We start from the raw sequence: 17581 nt of genomic DNA, 5'->3' as shown, positions 1-17581 counted from the left end.
AGTGAATGGACGATACTTTAAAATTCATTTGTTGAGTGGTTGGCCGGCTAGAAATATGGTTTAATATTGTATTAATAACTTCAATTATTTTGGATAAACGATTGAATTTCCATCTCTAATGACTAATATAGTAATAACCGACTCTAAATTTGGTTAATTTTGATCACACTTTTCTCTCTTATTTCTCTAAACATTATCAATAATATAATGCCCCATCCACATGCATGGTGTATATGGTATATATGTCATCTTCTAATGAATCTTAGTGATGGTGAATGGTTGGTTTAATTAGCTATTTAGTTGAAGAACTTTTGAAAATTAGTACAATTGTACATTTGAAAGTTAAAAAGTAGAGATTAGTTTAATAAAGCTTTGGGTGATGAGGCATGTACTTTTGGGAAGATTAGGATGGTGTTATTATTTGATGAATAAAAAGGATGTAATATACGGTTGGTTACTTTGACTAAAGCTTTGAATTAAAAATCATATCAAGGATTTTATATATTTAGGGTAAGAAATTGACCATAACCCTAGTTGAATTACTCAAATCTTAGGAACTTTCAACCTTTATAAAGATGTGATGACAACTTAACATGAAATTAATTTGGAGTTAGGTTGAACTTAATTTAGGGTATAGATGTGTTAAATATTGAATATGACCATTTAATAACTTTTTAATAATAACGGGAAAACTCATGAAAATGGTGATTTGTGCTAAATAAGACAACAAACATGCATTCTATCTATAATACTAATCCATGAGTGCCAAATGCCGATCTATCAACATCTTTGTGGATCAATTACTTTACCTATTAATCAGTTAATTCAAATATGAATCGATAATGCAATAAGATTTTAAAGTTATTTTAGGTTTTTCTTCAATTTCTTAACATCATAGTAAAAGCTTGGTGAAAACATTTTCCAATAATTAATAACTTGATATGAAAACATAACTAAGTGACCAAAATAGATTTATATGCCCAAACTTTTCTTGTAATTACTAAAACATGGGTATTTTCCTCATTTCACAATAAAGGCATTTTGGTCTTCTCCAGGATTTAGATATTAAATAAATTTCATCGAAAATTTTGAGTTCAAGATGTTGGATTTAAATTAATTAAAGTTTAATGTAACATACTCAATCATTAATATTTTTATAAATTGAAATACTTTTAGACTTGAATCTAGTAGCTCATTCAAGAAAAAAGTTCGGAAAAGAGCAATTCAAGAATCTTAATATTTTAAAAAATATCCCCTAACACAATTATATAAAAAGAAGTACCAACATTAGAAAGTGACCATAATATACCAATTATGATCAATCGATGCTCTACTCAAGTCTCTTATTGGAAGCAAGTGGGTGATTAACATTGCTCACAAAAAAATCATTAATTGAGTGCTTGGACAGCTAGAAATGTGGTCTAATATTGCATAAATACCTTAAATTACATTGGAAAAGCAATCGACATTTTGTCTTACCTATATATATGAATCAACTACTCCAAATTTGGTTAATTTGACTACACTTTCCTTTCTTATTGCGCCTAAATATAATCGACAACATAATGCTCCATCCACATGCATGGATATATGTCATTTTCCAATGTATCTAGTGATGATGATTGGGTTAGTTAATTGGTTAATTAGCCGATTTTTTATTTTTTTTTTGGAAAATACTAATTAATTATACACTTATTTTTAAAAAGTTAAAAAGTAGGAGATGAGATTAGTTTAAGAAAACTTTGGGTGATGAGGCATGTACTTTGGAGAATATGGGATGGTGTTAGTCATTAGATGAATAAAAATGATGTACCATATGGCTGGTTGATTTAAATAGGACTTTGGATTAAAAAATATATATATATATTATGAATTTTATATTGTATATTTTGAAAAATAACTTTTAAAATATAATATTAATTTAATATGTGGTGATTTGAGTGTGATTATTCAATTTGGAAGCCACCTCAACCCACCTAGGCAAGACCCATGCTCATGTACTTATGCCTCTCTTTTATTGGATACATTTAATAAAAAAGAGAGGAAAAGATTAATATTATATTTAAAAAATTATTTTTTTCACATTATTTGTGTATATATTGCTTTTATTTTAGTCATACGATCAAAACTATTCAAATAATTTCTCATTGTGTTTATATGATCATACCTATTGAAGTAATGGAATATGGCATCCAATGCAATTCATGATTCAAAAGTTTAAGCTATTAATGGAAGATTCCGAAAATACAAAACTAAAAAATATGATTAAGATATAAAATATGATCAAAATATAGAAAAAGTTATTAGGATAGGAATAACGTGATTAGATATAAAATTTTGATATAATACCTTTTTGATATAATAGAATTTTAAAATCATAATATCATGTAAAACCATTCGATAAGTATGAAAACTTAAGTTGATAGTAAAGATAATATTATTAGTTTTTCAAATATTTTTCATTAAGTGATAATACATTGATTGAGTTAGACACCAATACCAACAGTATTCAATGCATAATGGAAATTTCCAATTAGAGTATTATCATTGCACTTGTGTTTGAAATAGTTGGACAAACTTATATTATGAATATTGTTCACAATCTCCTTTCATTGAACAATGTTCAAACTTTCCTTCTAGGCATTGACTTTTGATGAAAGTAGGAGACAATGCTGATTCACATCCCTGTAGTCACACACCTCTTCCTAGTCATCTCCTTCTTCCCACACCCCGCACACTCAATTGCCCACAGGAGGCCCCCATTCCATTTTTGGTCCAACAACACCACGCAACCTCCCACAACTCTCTCTCTCCCTCCCTCTCTCCCTCTCTCTCCTCTCTCTCTCTCTCTCTCTCTCTCTTTCTTTTTCTTAGTTTCCATGAGCTTAAACATGCCATCAACAATGGGCTCTGACTATATTCCCACTCTGGGGTTCACCTCCTTCCCTGTGACTTTGCATGCCTCTAGTGGGGTCTCACTCTCCCCATGTGCCTCTATGCAAACCCACTTTTCTTTACACTTTCCATTGCTATCTGACATCAGCCCCACTCATTTTTGCCTAGCTACTTGTATGTAAATGAATATAAATAGAAGTAGTTTTGATCATCATGTTTATATGCATTAAGTGCATCAGGCGTCTCTCTTTGGGTCTAAACATGGCTTTTAATTAGTTCGGTTAGCCCCAAGTTCAATAACCATCTCCATCTAGGTAAATCTCCACATTTTGTTCCTCCTTTTCTTTTTTCTTTTTCATTTTACCTCAAGTCGTGTAGGTTGTTTTCTTAAATTAAGTTTAATTTTTTATTTTTATATTAAATTTAAAGTTTAAACGATGCTCTTGCATTGATTTATATTCAAATTTTAGATAAGTTCAAACTTTGAAAACAAAAAAAAACAAAAAAAAAAACAAAAAAAATAAAAAAGCAATAGCTTTCTGGTGGTATAAATGATTTGTTATGAAACATGTTTGGTCATGCCACAAATCCATTTTCTTTTTCTTTTTTATTTTTTTGTTTTTATTTTTCCTTTCTCTCTTTTACGAGACCCAGCCCTATCGCTCCTATGGGATTTTGTTTTTATTTATACTCCAATAATGACAAAAAAGTTTTACAACCTCTCAAAAAAAAAAGGAAAAAGGAAAAACTAACTACAAATTTATATTCAATCGTTTTTTATTTTATCTACACAAAATATTTGAAATCGAGATTTTGACTTAAAAACACAAATAACAAACTCTTATCTTGATATAATTTGTATTATCATGGTACTTCAAAGCTTGCTTAAAATCTAGGAAATTTAAGGAGTTTATTTTTGTTATTGATTTAGTATAAGTTTAATTGCTTTGTTTGAATTTTAACTAATCGAGTTGAATGATGTATTATTATAACTAACTCGATGGGTTAACTTCTTTTATAATCTAGATTAAGAATATTTTCCTTTCATATAATTGCTCTATTTAGAATCATCATCCTTAATCATATATTAATATTTACAAGTGGGTATCCTTCTTGCTTCCAAGAACTTTCATTGACTTTTCTTGAGCAAACATTCAATTTCTACTTCATAACTTTAAAAAAGGATCCGACACTACGTTTGTCGTGTTCTCTAAAAGACAGCGGCTAGATATGAAGAAGATCCCTAGCTAGTCCTAGTCAACTTGATAGTGGACTAGGAATTTGTCAAGAAACCCCAACAAACAATTTATTGAACGACTACGTAAGTATTTTATCATTTTCTAGTGTCCAACCCGGAAAATACTCCGAGCTGGATTACATGGAATTCTAGGTTGTTCCTTGCCATCACCAACTAGGAAGGTGCGGAAAAATAGACTTTTCCGCACTCCTGGTTGGTTAAATGCATGGAGTCCATGGACCGGTGGCTTGCCAATCCCCGAACAATCAAATTTCCTTACTCAAACTTCTTTCATTGCAAGAATAGAATTCTTAGTGCATTCCCATTTCCATGTTCGCCATGTGCAGATGTGATTCTTCTCTCTTTTCCTATTGTTTTTATCTCTCTCATGTTGCTCAAGTGCAAATGTGATAACTATGTCTCCGTTTGAATTGCAGCGTGTTGGGTGAAGGACGCGCTTTTGGCGACCATGCGAGGTGTAAGGGAGGTAGTCGTGATCGTGTTCTTAGCTATCTGCTCCATGGCCAACGCCATAAAGCCCTGCCCGAGGGCCACGGTGGTGCGTGATGAGGTTAGCTACTGTTTGAGCTGGAGGATGTCGGTGGAGGCGAACAATATGGCCGGGTGGCGGACGGTTCCGATGCAATGCTTGCCGTATATTCAGGGCTACATGATAGGAGGACAGTATGATCGTGATATGGCCTTCATCGCTGACCAAATCTTGAGCTACGTCAAGGGCATAGTCCTCTCCGACGATGGCATGGATGCTTGGATTCTTGATGTTGATGATACTTGCATCTCCAATCTCTTCTACTACAAAGGAAAGAGATTCGGGTATTTTTTTTCTTTAAATTTAATTTTTTTTTTGGGTATTTGTTTGGATATATTTTCTCGAGAAATAGTGATAAATTTTATATAAGATAAAAGTTTACGTTGAGAGTGTAATAGTTTTAAAATCTGTTTAAAATAAATTATTACCTCTCACAGTTGAAATTTTTTTAAAGTAATCTTTAAACATGACTTTGAATAGAATTTTGTTTTTGAGAACAATTTAGAATTGTTTTCAAAAATTCGAAAACATTTTCAAATAAACCCGTGAAATGTTTTAAAATTAGATATTTGCGAATGAATTTGCAGGTGTGATCCCTATGACCCAAAAGGGTTTAAGGCATGGGCATTGAAGGGAGGATGCCCAGCCATCTCTGCAGTATTGGGATTGTTTGACAAGTTGGTTGAGAGTGGGTTCAAGGTCATCCTTCTTACTGGTAGAGATGAAGAGACTTTGGGTCAAGTTACCGTTGATAATTTGCACAATCAAGGCTTTATTGGATACGAAAGGCTCATTCTAAGGTATGCAATTACTACCCAAAAATAAAAAGTAAATAAATAAATAAACCCATTTTTCAAATACCAAATTTTAATCATTTTTATTAAAGAGCACATATATATATATATATATATATATATATATATTAAATCAAAATCCTACAAGTTTGAGTTTTTAGGAAAATCGGTAATTCAACATGGTATCAAAACTTGATTTTATGAAAGATTGTGTGTTTGTTCGTGCTATGGAGCCGTACTATATGGAAATTGATAGTTCAACAATTTTATCAAAAAATACTAAAATTTTTAAAAGTTTGTAATGGTTTTTTTAGTCCTACTAATATATTTAGAAAAATAAAATTATGAATGTGAACGAAAGAGTTAATTGTTATTTATGTTTAAATAATTATAATAATGTGAGTATGTTGTATTTCGTTATCATATATTTTCGGGTTAATTATTTGGAAAATTTTATTAGTATGTTCTATTTAAAATATTTATGATATGTATTTTTATTTTATTTTTTATTTTTTTCATGGTTTTCCCCAACAATTGGAAATATTGGGTAAATTTTTTTTTTTTTTTTGAAGATATTGCCATCTTATTAGTTTGTCTCAACTCTCAACCTATGAGTTAATGCAGAGGAATAATAAGCAGATTGGAGATTGAACAAAGTGGAACTTTGACTCAACCTTTTAAGTCACATGCCATGTTAATGGCATTGAGGTAGACTTAAAAAGACTTATTTGACGGGGAAAAAAATAATAATTTATTTTGACATTAATTAGTTGTATTTCTTTAGATATAAAAATATTTATGATTTTCTTTTCTTTTTTTTAAATAATAATAATTTGTTTCTTGAAATATAATTAAAAATTATTAGCAGTGTGTTACAAAATATTTTTGTAAACCCTTAACATCTTAATTTCCATTTTTATGAAATATCCATCAATATTATATATATATATATATATATATATATATATATATAAAATTTTCAATTTTATCGGATGCTAATAACATTTCTTATTTTCATGATTGATCAAACTCATGTAACTAAAACATTTGTGATCTGATGTTGAAATAGAAGGCTAAAACACTTATGTTATATTTGGTTTTTGAAAAATTTGAAGGAAAATACCAAAAAAATGAAATAGAAAGGAAAAGTAGAAAGAAAATAAAAAATAAATTTAAAATCAATAAATTATTTTTATATGTTACTTTAAATTATTTTTTTTCTGTATTTAACTCTTTTATTATAAAAATGAAATAATTTAAAAATTACAAGCTAGTTTCTTGATGATTTAAATTATATTAAACTATATTTTGGGTTTTGTTGTTGGGTTAAACCAGGAGGGCAGAACACAAGGGACAAGGAGCAATTCAGTACAAGTCAGGAATTAGGAAGCAATTGGTGGAAGAAGGATACAGGATATGGGGCAATGTGGGAGACCAATGGAGTGACCTCCAAGGAGACTACAAGGGCAATAGGGCCTTTAAGCTTCCAAATCCTATGTATTTTGTGCCCTAATTTCCATTTTCTCTTTCTCTTTTCTGGAATGCCTTTGGGTGGTTTCCAATAATGACTTTGTAATTGCAATCTTTCATCACCAATCATATGAAGGCATGTTAAGGTTGAAAAAATGGTTCATTTTCTATTACGAATGTCCAATTGTGTCATTTTCTTGAGAAAATATCACTTATTTTCATTGTCTTTGTATGCTTAAGATTGAAAAAAATTCTAATTGCATTACCTATAAGAGAAAATTTTCGAATTTTCATATGTATTATATCATCTTGAATTCAATTCGAAAACTTTCTAAGTCTAGAAGAGTTTGGTAACTATTTTTTATAATTATTTTTTAATATTTTATCAAATAAATATTTATTTGAAAATTTGAAATGTTTTAAATCCGTATATATATATATAAAATAAAATTTATAAACCAACATTCCTCAAAGAGGGAAAATCATTGGGGAAGTTGAGGAACTGTGGAAGAAAAACCCTAAGTCGAGAAATTGAGAAGAAAACCTTGAAGAGAAGATCAAGATGAACGATGCAGATGTCTCCAGGCAGATACAGCAGATGGTCAGATTCATTCTGCAGGAGGCCGAAGAGAAAGCTAACGAAATCTCTGTTTCTGCTGAAGAGGTTTTTATTTTTTATTTTGGGTGGAATCTTCAATTTCCCGCTAAATATATGATTAGTTGTGTTGAATTGGGGGATAGGGATGATGTTTTTGCATATAAATTCGATTACATGATGGCGCTTGTGTGATTATACCGGTTCTTCAATTGATGATTTGGTGTGTCTTCCAACTTTGATCGTAAAGAGCTCACTTTGTGTAATTAATAATTGGTTTATTGATAATTCGAGTTGTATTGACTTAGGTTTTGTCGTAAAGGTGGATATATTCATTTGATGATGTTCTAAAATTGTTCACTGAATATGTTTATCAATTTTTGATCTGAAGAACACAGAATTACGTAATTAATCATTGGTATATTGACAATTTCAAGTCAAATTCATCTGGGTATTGTCATAAAAATTGATGTATTTGCATGATTCTTTCTTTTTTCATTTTTTTTTCTTTGTGTGTGTGTAATTCTATCATTCTTCAGTTGATGATTTGATTTATCTATCAATCTTGATCCCTAAGAACACAATGTTGTATAATTAATCATATATCATCGATAATTTCAGGTTGAAATTTTGGTGTAATTTACCTGATATTCAAGCTTAATTTTTCTTTTTGTTATTTGCATCTTGTGTTAAGTTTTAGTCGATATCATATATTGTCCAAAAGTGAAGTTATAAATTGTTTTTGGATGGTATATGAATGAATATTTGACATGTTTGTTATAGTCATTTATAATTATTTTTCACTTTGTTTCTAGGAATTCAACATTGAGAAATTGCAACTAGTTGAAGCTGAAAAGAAGAAGATTAGACAAGAATATGAGCGGAAGGCAAAGCAGGTGGAAATTCGAAGGAAAATGTGAGTTTTGTATATCTCCCTCCTTCAATTTTGTTCTTTTTTTTTTTTGTTCTTAGGTATTTTTCTTTTAATTTATTTAGTACATGGAATTGAACCTGGAACCTTCACCATTCTCACACCAACTGGCCCAACCCTATCCCCAATCCCTTGTCACCTAAGCTCAGCCTTAGGACCTTCCCTCCTGGAATTGGATCAACTCAACGCGTTTGTTCTATCCCCAACGCAATGGAGCATAAGTTTTGTTGCCCTATGAATGCATGAGTAGTTTGTTTTTCCAGTAGCCCTATAAAAGAATAGTAATAGGTTGGGTTAATTGGGTTCTGGGTTTGTCATCATTGGGTTCACCAATATTCCACTGGTTTATCTTTGCATTTGAATTTCTTAAGTTATACTTCCCCATAAGATATAAAAATTTATTCTAGGTGGTTCATATAAATACTCCTTCCACCCACCCCTCACCAACACATGGACACATTCTTATTGTTAAAGAGATAGGAATATGACATATGTAATCAGATATAATCTGGGATTTGTTGATGTGATTCTTGAACTTAAGTCACTGCACATTTGTTGCAGATTTGATCAAATGATATTAGGTTGGTATTGGGGTCATCTTGTCCCCAACTACCTTAATTCATCTCTTGGCACAAAAGCAGTGACTTTAAAGTTATTAGAGCCTGGAACACATAGAGTTTGTAAGATTTTTTATTATTATTTTATCTATGTAAGGCCAAGGTAATTTGTGTATTCACATTATGCTTGTTGTGTGTATGTTTACACTTTGTGTTAATTTCCATATGAAGTGTATCTGTGCATGTATATTTGGACATTATATGTGTGTATTGGGGCCTATCCTACAACTTTTCAAGTTCTTTGTGGTTGCCAAAGTGCTTAAAAGTATGTTTGATTGCACATGTAGGCCTCTTTGCACATCTTTTGACTACCTAAAAGCTCCTTCAAACTGTTAAAGAGTGTTTTGCAATACACACTAAAGCATTTTAAAGTGAAAGAGGTTTGAGCCCTAAAAGCTTTTTGAGTAGAGTTAGGAGCGAGAAATTTTTGCAAAAGAAATCCAAATAGCAAGTTTCAGAGTCTAAAACTTTTTTTATATATAAATAGAAACCTCATTTGTACATAGATGCTTTCAAAGAAATACTTCACTAGAAGTTATAATGGAATCTAGTGTAGGACTCACTTGTGGTCCACACTGCCAGTTATCACAGTAAGTCATTTACTATAAATAGTATATAAATAAGAGCCTATTAGGGAGTAATTCTTGTAGTTTATAAAAGTGCTACTAACAGAAGTACTATAGGCTAAAAGCGTTTTTATGAGAATTACTCCTAAACAGGTCTTTAGTCTTCTTTTCTTTCCTCAGCAAATAGCTCAGGTCCCTCTCTACATCACTTCAACCCTCATCTCATGGAAAAAGGGATGGCTTTCAAATGAAATGAAACACTTAAATCATCAGTATGCTAACAAATGGCACAAAGAGAGAAAAAAATGGAAGTGAAGTAGAATGTGGATTGTTAAAACCATACATTGGATGGCAACACTGGATATGATCCTAATATATAAGAACATCTCCAAAGGTGCAGTATTCCACCAAAAAAAAAAAAGTGAAAAAAACTGGTATAAAAGGATGCAGAGGAGAATTTTGATCGTCTTTTACCTTGTTCATTTGCATTGGATCTGTGGTTCTTCTCTCTGCCCAGATCAAGTGGGTATTCACCTCCTGAACTAGTGACACCTGGAGTTTTCCAGATTTAAGGCCTTGGCTTAAGAACAGGTTGAGAATCTGATATTGATCATCTTTTCCTTTGTGTGACTTTGTCTAAAAGGAAAGAAAGAGTGATATTATATCTATCTCTTTACTTGTTGGTCGACTTCTATAATGGATTTGATCTTGGAAGCTTGGTCCCTTTTTCTCTTACCCTCATGCTTAGCGTGCCAGTTCTTGCTCTCTTCTTCCCTTGATTGTAAATCGTGAATATATTTCTTCGTGAAATGTACAATCTTTAGATTTGACTATCTGATCTGATATGCTCCAAAAATAAGTCATGGCATGATAATCTCCATTTTTCTTAATGATGTTTTCTCTCCTTCAAAGTTAGTCAATTTGAGGATATGGTTACGGAAAAATGTTTCCTTGCAGTGAGTACTCGATGCAGCTGAATGCATCCCGCATCAAGGTTCTTCAAGCGCAAGATGATCTGGTGAACTCCATGAAAGAAGCCACTGGCAAGGAACTTTTGCGTGTTTCTGATGACACAAATGGATACAAAATGCTTCTTAAAGGTTTGATTGTTCAGGTAGTATTGGATATGTACTCTTCTTTCTTGCTCAGACAATTACCAAAATCATAAATAAATGGAAAATAATTATGCTTTTACATTGGATCTCTGCACACAGGTATAACATATTGTAGACCTCATATATCACTCTGCTAGCTCATTATTTCATAAAGGTTAATCAGGGTAGCTGATTGGATTTATGTTGCTTACTACCAAGAATGGTTATCAAGCTTTAATGGAGGGTCACTCAGTCAGATGGTTCTTACCTTATGTTCTGGTTGTGAGATAATCCGCAGATTGTTATTCTACCAGGCATGTGATTTTGTTGTCTCAACCTCATATATGATGAGGGTTTTCATTTATTCAAGACAGATAGGCACTGTCACACATGTTCTGTTCACTGCATGACATTTGCCTTTCGACGTCATATATTGGATTGTACCTTTTATTTTTCACTTCACCTTTACTTACTTTGACTTGTGTTCTTATAGAGCAAAGCAGTTTCTCCTTATAATTATCAACTTTTGTATAATTGTGTCCTCGTTTTACTTAGTGGGCCTACTGATCCATGTTTTGAGATCATTTTTGCTCCTATTGATGATGAGTTGTGTAAGTTTGAAATTTTCACTTCTTCTATTGGATACTAAGGGCTAGTGACTCAGAATTTGTTCCTTGCAACTGCCAGAGTTTACTACGACTGAAGGAGCCAGCAGTGTTGCTGCGCTGCAGAGAGATTGACCTTGGGCCAGTTGAGTCTGTTTTGGGGGAAGCAAAACAAGAGTATGCTGACAAAGCCAAAGTTCATGTCCCCAAAGTTACCATTGACAACCTTGTATACCTCCCACCACCTCCCAGTAGTGTTGATTCCCACAGCCTCTTCTGGTAAAAATCTTTTCTGCCTCTTCCTGCAAAAATTTCGGATCTCCAGATTTCTTGCATCATGTAAGGGGTTTAGGAAGACCTCGGCTTATGCCATCATTCCATTATTTGGTAAATAGCATGGAAAATGAGTTCAAAATTCTTGTTTTCATGAGTTTTCCTTCATGTTCTATGGAAAACAGGAACAGTTTCTGAGTCAATGTCTTGCCATCCTGTGGCAGTACATTCTCAAAATTTCAGCACTGTTTACACTTATAAAATAAAAATTCAGCACTGTTTATACTACATGGTTAGCATTTAGCATAGATTCTTTTGCTTGCCAGCACCTAGATATTCTCGAATGTGTTTATATGGTCGTCATCTTACATGCATGTACAATGCCCTAAGCTGATTACCAACTTCTTATTTATGGTTTATGGTTTAACAGCTCAGGAGGAGTGGTTTTGGCTTCACAGGACGGGAAGATAGTCTGTGAGAACACTCTGGATGCACGATTGGATGTTGTATTCCGACAGAAACTGCCTGAGGTATGAAATCAACTAAATGAACCTTAATCCCCTTACCTGGCCCATCAGCCACATAGATCTATATCCGCCGTTCTCCTGTATTTAAGTCATCTCCCATCTCCCTGTCTTAACCCACATTCTGTTGGATATTCCTTACCGTTACAGAAAAGAATATTTGATAAGTCTGTTATAGAAAAGAATATTTGATAAGTCTGAATTTAAGAATGTTGAATTTGAATATCCAAATATTGAGAAAATACACATAATCGGCATCTAGCAAGTTATATCATATATACTTTCCACTGATGATAAACCCAGGTTGTGTAGTGTATAGTCGCACGTGGCCTTAGAACTCCCAGTTGAAAACCTAGGAGGAAGAAAAGAAAAAATTTTCAAAAAAACTCATGCCCTTTACAGTTTTGGTTTTGTTGTCTGGACAAAAGTGATAACTTCCAAGAAGATTTCCCAAATTTTAGTTTTCATCTGTCTTGAAAATTTGTATGCTATTTTCTTGACCTACCCCAATACAATTTTTGCAATGGTTCTAACAATTTTTTTTCCTGTCTCTACATCTATGCAGATCAGAAAGCTTCTTTTTGGACAAGTTGTTGCTTGATCATCTTGGATCCCCAGTCTACCGGCTTAGAATCGGAGATTATCCAATGTTTTGAGAAATAATGTCAACACTTTCTTAATTTCATACTCCTGAGATAAGTGACACATGATATTCCGGTTTCGTGTAATAAACTGGTTATGATAATCAAATGGATTTTAGTGTCTTAACTCAAAATCACTACATTGTTGGATGGTAACAACTGCACCTAATCCGAAATTGAAAATGAATCATAGATTAGAAATTCTACTCTTCAAGCTTCAATTTGGGGAACACATAGAATGATCTTACATTTTGGCAGACTCTTGATCCAGGTTGATTGTCTCTGTATCCCCATTCAGGAGCCTGAGCTAAGGCTCAAGGTTTATGTGTGGTGTGCCAAGTTGCTTCCATACCAGTAGCTGTCAAGTTTCCGATAGGTTTCAAAATTTATACCTTCTGGGTAGATCCCATGAGGGTTGTGTCATATTCTAGGTTCAATCCTCTGAATCATGAACCCTGAGCCCTTCTTGTGATTCATGAAGTCAATATAGTTTAGGAATCTTTCAATTTTACCTTGGAAACTATGAAACAGAATGCCTTCGGCTCCTACCGGTCTTCCCCTCTGTTACACGGGACTTCCTCCCAGATTTCCTCTTCCCTCCTGCTGGGCTGCTGAAAATACCAATCCTCCCAATCCCTTTTGAAATGGAGGTGAGGAACGTTTTCCCATTCCCGGATTTCTCAATCATCCCTTGCTTCATGAACAACTGCTCCTTCTCCAACTCACTTAGCCTCACCCGCATTCTTGAGATCTCAAGCTTCAGCTCCCGGTTCTCCCTCCTCAGGGAAGCGTAGTTGTCTCGAGGGGACATGGCAGCACTGGGAACGCCGCTGCTGATTCTCTGCGAGAGGAACCCGTCTCCAGAACTTCCTGACAAGGAGCTCTTCAGCCGGAGTTGTTCAAAGTAGAGGACCCTCACTGTCATCTGAACCGGCAGCCGATCATTCTGTGCTGCATGGTTGCATGCCTCCTGAGAGAGCTTCTTGCAGTCTATAAATTTGCAGAGCTTCTTGCATTCATGCTCGGTTAGCATAGGATGCGCCTGAAACAAAATATAAACACACACAAATCAGCCAGATGCGGATGTCTTTGGGTTAGAGATGATTGGGAAGTGTAAAAGGTATACCTTCAAATATATATCGACAGCTCTGTACAGCCCGTCATCAATGACACGGGCATAATCAGGTAGTATCTCTAACATTGCCATGAATTTCTGTAGATTCAAGTAAGGATCAGGAGCAATTTCGGCTAAATATGAGTCGATGAGACGTCCAACCTTTAAGACAGAACCCTGGCTCGGAGAGCCCAGGGCTTCAGATTCATACCCGTACTCTTCATTTTCTTCCTCTTCAATCCGCTGCAGAAAATTCACCAGAATCCGGTGGACAGTGTCGACGTCAAACAGGGAATCCCCGGTCTGGACACACGGTATCAGCAGATCATCAAGGGAAACCATCTCCAACCGAAAGCCAATCCTCCGTTCCAGCTCGAGCCTGCAGGCCACATTGGCACCCACCAAGATCGCCATCCTCAGCATCCCGAACAGAAAACTCAGGGGAATCGATGAGCTCTTCTCTGCCGGTAAAAGACTCACTAGGGTTTCCACAATGATGCATTGACTGTTCTCCACCATCCCAGGGCTCGGCTTCATCCTCGTTGGGTGCCAGATTTGCTGCTTCCCGATTCCCTTCAATGATGCCTGAGCATAATGCATCAAGGACGCGACAATGCTATCCGGTTGAACCCCTGCTCCCCCCATTGCAGCGATGACTCTCTGGTAAAACTCAATCTTCAACACCGAAAGATCCTCGACCCACCATTCCAGCCTGCCGCTCTTAAGCTCTGCACATCCATCATCACAATCCAAACGAGAGAAACCCGATGCCAACTGCTCCTTACAGGCATTCAAGGCAATGGCATCCACACATTTGTCTGGGATCCCCACCTCCTCCGCCATAGGAGCCAGCATCTCGCAGGAGGATAGAACTTCCACCGATTTCTCGAGGCTCTGAGTCACAACCTCATTCAGGTAGGTCTCTGCCCGGGTGATGAGGTTCTCCTCCCGGTAGTCTTCAGTCATTTCCAGGTACTCTGCAGCACACCGGAGCTGAGCAACATTTCCGGTATTGATCTCAAAGTTCATACCGTAACAGAATTTAGCAGCAAGCTCAAAGGCACGCGGTCCGCCCGGTAGGTTGAGGAACTCCAGCTTTGAGAGGCTGGAATCCTTGACGTCCGCCACCATTTTCCGAATCTTCCCGCTTCGCGACACTAGGGGAAACTTGAATAAACCCGGAAAAATAGTACATATTCATTAGTAAAACAAAGCAGACATTGATCGCATTAAACTAGGCTTATCATGTTGGAAAGAGGAGATTACCTTGTGAAGTAGAAAAGACTCTCCATCAACCACGATTGTGATATCCCCAGCAACATCCAAAAAAATACTGTATATTCAGTCCCAGGAAGTATCACGGAAAGAAACAAAAAATGTTAAGGAAAATGATTAAAAACTTGTACATGATCAGATTATTTAATCTTTGCATAGAAGACGGTAATAAGTTAAATAAATACGAAGAAGCTCATAAAAATAATTTATTAATTTTAATTCTTTTTTTATCTTTATTTTCTTTTTCTTGCATTTTCTCTTAAAATTAAAAAAAACCGAACATAAGATTTGAAGTAAAGTAGGTAGTTCAACATGGTATCATAACTTAATCTTTTAGTAAAACTCAGAAACCATTAAGTAGTACTACTTTATATTGTAATGAAATCACAACAGGAAAAAGAAAACCACTCCATGAAAACACTTTCCACCCATTTTCCCACCTTCCAAACACCTAAAAAGCCAAAATTTTCATCATTGAAAATCATTGTTTCCACAAATTAACATTCCATTGCTTACTAAGATAAGCATTTCAATCAACTCAAGACAAAGATTTTCATCACTCATTCATTTCCCAAAAAAAAAAAAAATAGTATTCAGCATGATCAACTAATCAATTTAATAATCAATCAATTGATTAATTTACTACAAAAACAGAAAACCCCATTTCTAATTCACAAAAAAATCCCCAAACAGAACATGGGATCACTGTTCACAATGCAATGATTTCACAGTAGGAAAAGAATACCAATCCATGAAAACATTTTCCACCCATTTTCCCACCTTCCAAACGTCCAAAAAACTCAAGATTTCATCATTCAAAACCATTTTCCCACAAATTAACACTCCATTGTTTACCAGGATAAGCATTTCAACAACAATTAATAGACAAAGAACAGACAATGTTGGAGAGAATCAACTCAATACAAAGATTTTCATCACCCATTCATTCATAATCATCCAATCAATTTAATAATTAATTAGTTAAAAAACAGAAAACCCCACTTCTTATTCAAAAAAAAAAAATCCACCAAACAGAAAATGTGATCACCATGTAACGAAATCACAGTAGGAAAAAGAAAACCACTAAATGAAAACACTTCTGATCCATTTTCCCTCCTTCCAAACAGCCAAAACACCAAGATTTCGTCATTCAAGACCATTTTCCCATAAACTACATTGAACATATATACTGAAATACACCACCAAGAAAACACTTTCCACCATTTTCCCATCTCCCAACCCACCAAAAAACCAGGATTTCACCACTGAAAACACCATAAAACACATTAAAAACACACCAAAATGGACCGCAACTTTGGAATTGCACCAAAGAAAAGGAGTAAAAAAAAAAGTTGAAAAGAGAGCATTTTACCGGTTAGCAAGGGAGTTGCAGAACTTGGGAGTTGGAGAGGGGATGAAGGGAGTCTCAGACACCATTTTCTTCTGTCTGCTGCTGTAAATGTCTGAGTTACAATGAAGCCCAGCTGGGAATGGATGATCGTGGAGGGAATATGAATATTCCTTTTGAATTACACTCATAGCCTTGTGGGTTTTGCTGATTTACACACACATTCACAGACCTCCATGCACTCTGCTTTTTCCCCTTTTCTCTTTGGTTTCTGCACACCCCCTCCCTTTAACCACCCCCCCCCCCCCCCCCCCCCCTTTTTTTTTTTTGTTATTTTAGCAGGGATTGAATATAATAGAATATCTTGGAAAGATATGATCTGTTTTTCTGGATGATTAGATTACAGATTCATTTTGAAAATTATTTTTGGAAGTTATGTATTTAAACTATCAAATATTTCCTAATATTATCTATTAAATATATGAGATATTTGATTTAAAACAGATAAATTAAATTGTAAATTAGAAAATAATTTCTGTTTTTTGAAAATCACAACTTGATTTTACAAATATTTTATTTTTCATATACCCACTAAAATTAAATGAAATATGTAAATTAATGGATGTTGTTGTGTTTATAGAAAAAAAAACAAAAAAAAAATAGAAAAAAAATTGTTTGAATAAACTATTATTACAAATTTCATTTATTTTTAACATATTTATAGACACACAAAAAATTAGTTTATTTTGACCAAGTAACTTTTTAAAATTAAAAAAGTGATTTTTTTGGGGTTATGGCAATGTTGTGAATGTAATAAAATGGAAGGGCAAATGTAGAGGGAAAAAAGGAGAGCGTGAAAAAGGCAGTGGGCTGGGCTTCAGAATGGGCACAGAACTCAAGAAAGATGCAATTATTAGAGCCAAAGTACACACCCTTCTTTTGTTATTTTTTATTTTTATTATTTTTTTGAATTAAATGGGTTTTTCTAGGGTGAGGGCATGCCCACATCTCTTCTCATGGGCTCTCCCATTTTTTTTATAATTAATTAACAA

General features: G+C 34.2%; 3 protein-coding genes across 4 annotated transcripts; 2 read left to right on the top strand and 1 right to left on the bottom strand.

The window, feature by feature from the left end:
• The first annotated feature begins 3125 nt into the window (after window positions 1–3125).
• Window positions 3126–6989, top strand: LOC100244898 (acid phosphatase 1). Of its 2 annotated transcripts, none has more exons than XM_010654826.3 (4): window positions 3126–3209; window positions 4570–4966; window positions 5270–5482; window positions 6812–6989. In XM_010654826.3, the coding sequence occupies exons 2-4, from the start codon at window positions 4602–4604 to the stop codon at window positions 6987–6989; spliced, it is 756 nt and encodes a 251-aa protein (XP_010653128.1). In that variant the 5' UTR covers window positions 3126–3209; window positions 4570–4601. The 2 variants fall into 2 exon arrangements, with proteins under 2 accessions (XP_010653128.1, XP_010653127.1); XM_010654825.3 differs by lacking the exon at window positions 3126–3209 and adding an exon at window positions 4236–4481.
• On the top strand, window positions 6839–12926 carry LOC100248521 (V-type proton ATPase subunit E1). Its single transcript, XM_002270132.5, has 6 exons — window positions 6839–7610; window positions 8357–8457; window positions 10613–10769; window positions 11437–11633; window positions 12058–12157; window positions 12717–12926. The coding sequence occupies exons 1-6, from the start codon at window positions 7509–7511 to the stop codon at window positions 12750–12752; spliced, it is 693 nt and encodes a 230-aa protein (XP_002270168.1). The 5' UTR covers window positions 6839–7508; the 3' UTR covers window positions 12753–12926.
• On the bottom strand, window positions 12870–16801 carry LOC100253624 (BTB/POZ domain-containing protein At3g08570). Its single transcript, XM_002269924.5, has 4 exons — window positions 16554–16801; window positions 15173–15239; window positions 13919–15073; window positions 12870–13834 (listed from the first exon to the last, which is right to left on the bottom strand). Exons 1-4 carry the CDS (start codon window positions 16718–16720, stop codon window positions 13313–13315), a joined length of 1911 nt encoding a protein of 636 aa, XP_002269960.2. The 5' UTR covers window positions 16721–16801; the 3' UTR covers window positions 12870–13312.
• Window positions 16802–17581: the final 780 nt, after the last annotated feature.

This window comes from Vitis vinifera, chromosome 8, assembly GCF_030704535.1.
Source record: "Vitis vinifera cultivar Pinot Noir 40024 chromosome 8, ASM3070453v1".
In the NCBI taxonomy this organism is placed as follows: Eukaryota; Viridiplantae; Streptophyta; class Magnoliopsida; order Vitales; family Vitaceae; genus Vitis; species Vitis vinifera.
Note: the sequence above shows the minus strand (reverse complement) of the source record. Positions and strands in the feature narration are given on the sequence as shown.